Source organism: Triticum dicoccoides, chromosome 2B, assembly GCF_002162155.2.
Source record: "Triticum dicoccoides isolate Atlit2015 ecotype Zavitan chromosome 2B, WEW_v2.0, whole genome shotgun sequence".
Lineage (NCBI taxonomy): Eukaryota > Viridiplantae > Streptophyta > Magnoliopsida > Poales > Poaceae > Triticum > Triticum dicoccoides.
Window position 1 is genome coordinate 447,739,373 of NC_041383.1, and position 3,362 is coordinate 447,742,734.

Consider the following 3,362-nt stretch of genomic DNA (forward strand, 5'->3'; position numbering starts at 1 on the left):
ATGGAAGATGAACCATTCAATCAATCAGCATCCTGTGTAAGATTAGGCTCAGTAAGTGTTAAGTTTTGTCTTACTTAGATGAGCACTTGCTTCTAGGACTCCACCCATTGACTTGATGAGCCTGAGGTGATGATTAGTTAAATAAAGTATACGCTCATGGGCACGACAGGTGATAATCAAGGGTTGCAGTAGCTTGGCATCTCAGATCTGTGCAATTGCAATTGCAAGCACGTTTAGTATAGTTTAGCTTTGGTTGGTTGGGCTGGGGCTGGGCATCTCATCTCACATGTGGCCGTGGGGGAGAAGGTAATGAAATGCCATCATCACAAACTAACAGGGGAATCCGACATCAGTATCAGGCATGCATCACTTGGACCTGCCTGCTCTTTTCTGCATTGTACTTGTATTGGGCATCAGCCATGGAATTGCAATTCATGTTTGTGGTTGCACAAAGGAGAAAGTCCCATCACATCGCTATGTTCCTCTAGCTAGAAGCAATGCTATACTTCTTCTCACCTCACTGTAATTGACGCCTTACCTTAAAAACAGTAACAGTAGTTGATGCCCTACTAAACTATTTTGCTTCACTTGTAATCCATTTTGTGTCCTGTTTGTTAATTTGGTCACAGTTCACTAGCATCTAATCCGTGCATCAGTGTGGAGTCATGTGCGCATCATCATTTCGCTTGCCCTATGAACAAAGTTTAGGTTTTTGCTGACAAAGTGAAGAAAATGTGTGTGTTTGCAGGTGGAGATTACATGCCGAGGGCGACCGCTCCTCCCGTTCATGACCCTTCAGCATGTCCGCGACAGCATCTGGTGCCAGAGAGACGCCGTGTCCACATCGGTTGCACCGGACACGTCAACCGCTAACCACATTATGGTTTTGCAGTATGGCAGAAGGCCGCAGTAGACAGTCCCCCCTCCCTTCTGATGTCACTCAGAAAAATGTAGATTCTACCCCCTCTTTTAACCATTTTCCGGCACGGCACAACAGGCGGCATGACGGACGACAATTCCTGACCGCCTGGGCTCGGAGGCTGCTGATGATCTATTGATGAACCACAGAAGAGAAGGTGCAGAATGGAGCTTTTTTTTCCCTGACAAACGGCGCGGTTATTCATCGGCACACCAGACCAGAGGCTTTTTTTCTTGGTTGGCCACCCCTTTTGTATACAGGCTATGTTTTCTCCAGCGAATCACTAGAGAAAACAGCTTGGAAGCTGCCTGACATGATTAGATCAAATCAAACTGTGAGAGGAAGGGATTTCACTCAAGAGTGCACTTCCAAGCCATTTTGGCCTTCGCTTCACCTGATTTACTAATTTGAGGTTCCAGCTGTCACATTTCGTTTTCCGCTGCCTGCTTCCTTTCTTCGTGTTGGAAGCAGCCAATGTTGCCCTTACTACACTGGGCATTTTTTTTGGTTTGTTCGCGACTTGTCCATTGAAGATCTTACTTTTCTTTTGTTAAGTGGTTTGTGCCACACAACTAATTTAGTTTCTAACATCTTTCACTTGAGAGACTTCCCCTCCTATTGTATCAAGCCCATAAAACTGTACTACTACCGAGCATTATTTATCTCTGATGACAGTCAAATGTGCACGAAGTTCATCCTGCAAGACATTTCATCTCGCATGATGCCAGGAATAATCCTTTTCAAAAAAAATGATGCCAGGAATGATGCAGTCTTCCACTTTCTAAAAAATATATGATGCGACCATGCAACGCGAAAACTGACAGTAACACCCAAATCACACCATGTATAATTTCTGAAGCCTGAAGTGAGTGAGAGAAATTCACAAAACCTTGAGCTACCCTAACGAAACAAATTGCTAGCTTTTGGCTCCGGCCGGGGCCGGTCAAGGAGCAGGCCAACAAGTAATAGAACAAATTACAGCAGGCACTGATTAATACAACAAGGAAGGATTAAGGCAATATAATGAGACGGAAAGCTACACCACATGAGACGTGAATGTGTCACCGAATACCCTCCCCAGTCAGGCACCACCACGCCAGTATAGGGTCGCCATCACCAGCATGATGCTGCTGCGACGATGAGGTGAGGTCAAGAAGCTCCAAACAACCGACAGAGATCACACGTATCAGGCATTACAACGCACACTGCTACTGAGAAAGACAAGGGAGCAGGGTAAACGCTGTCAAGGCGGCATAAACATGATTATTAAGACAAGCTGAGTGAGGTTCACAGCAGGTCGACGGAGCTGATGCCGGCTCGGCTCTAGTTAAAACCCGGCTCCCCATAATAATAATACGTACTAGAACCGAATTTAGACATAGTTATTAAGAGAAGATGATGCCCTAAACTAAAAACTCGGCGCGATAACTTAAAACCAGCCCGCGCGTGCAGGCGCTTGACAGTTGACAAAGCCACCTGAACAACCACATTTCTGAACCCTGAACCTGCGCCTCAACTTTCAACCGGGATAATGATAACAAGGTCATTGCAGTTGTTGCTCCTCACTTATATGATCTCTGCACTATTCCCTAGTGGCTAGTGCTCCCTCGCTACAGCACCTACTGCCAGCGCAAAATAGACGAGGAAAGAAACGTGGCGTAAGGTAGCAAACCAGGCGGCGCTTACAAGAATGTTAATCATGGGAAAACCAAGTGTAGCTGCAAATTCATGCATGCTCCACTTGGCCTTCTAGTCCTGCCGGTGTGTTTCGGTGAAGCTTCTGAAAATGAAGCACGCGGGCGTTGCCAAGGTTGCATCACCCCAGTTAAGACTGACATCATCGCCCATTCACAACGTACGTATATAATACTGTGTTGGTTCTTCGGTTCAGGAAATGGTTATTAAGCGGCGTCAGAGAATCATCAGGTAGGGCACTGTCTGATGGAAGGTTCCTTGCGCACACGCACACACCGGAAAAACGCACATGACAAATGTGCATTTTTCAGTGAGTGAGCTGTAGTAATTCAGATAGATTTCTTGACATAATAAGGACCATCAGCTCCCATGCTGCATGCAACCAACAGTATTTGTATTGATGTTAACTAAGATGGAATGGACTCAGAAAAAACACTGAGAAGAAACAAAAAGAAAAAGGAAAGGGAAACTAAGATACGAACTGTTCCACCCACCTCATCTTCTGTATTAGTTGCAAGTGGAAACTAAGACTTAATTGCTGCATATTCAGCAAAGCTCAACAAATCATGAGGGCCATTAAGACTTGGGGCTGTCTAGAAGCTTCTGCTTTCAGGTGATACAGAAAGAGGAACCAAATGCTATATATTATCCACGGCTTGTCAAAATCATCTAGTACTTGAAGAAGGCGATGATTCAGCTGTACACTGCAGCTTGCTTGGAATCCATGCAATGGTCAAGACCCAAGAGC

The 3,362-nt window shown here is 45.4% G+C and overlaps 1 protein-coding gene across 1 annotated transcript in view; it reads left to right on the forward strand.

Annotated features, from left to right (window-relative positions):
• LOC119364131 (protein LAX PANICLE 2-like) overlaps window positions 1–1,312 on the forward strand; it is a 13,253-nt gene extending 11,941 nt beyond the window's left edge. Inside the window, exon 4 of the mRNA XM_037629545.1 lies at window positions 749–1,312. Coding sequence (XP_037485442.1) covers window positions 749–913 — 165 coding nt within the window. The 3' untranslated portion in view covers window positions 914–1,312. The remainder of the gene's footprint in view (window positions 1–748) is intronic.
• The last annotated feature ends 2,050 nt before the right edge of the window (window positions 1,313–3,362 follow it).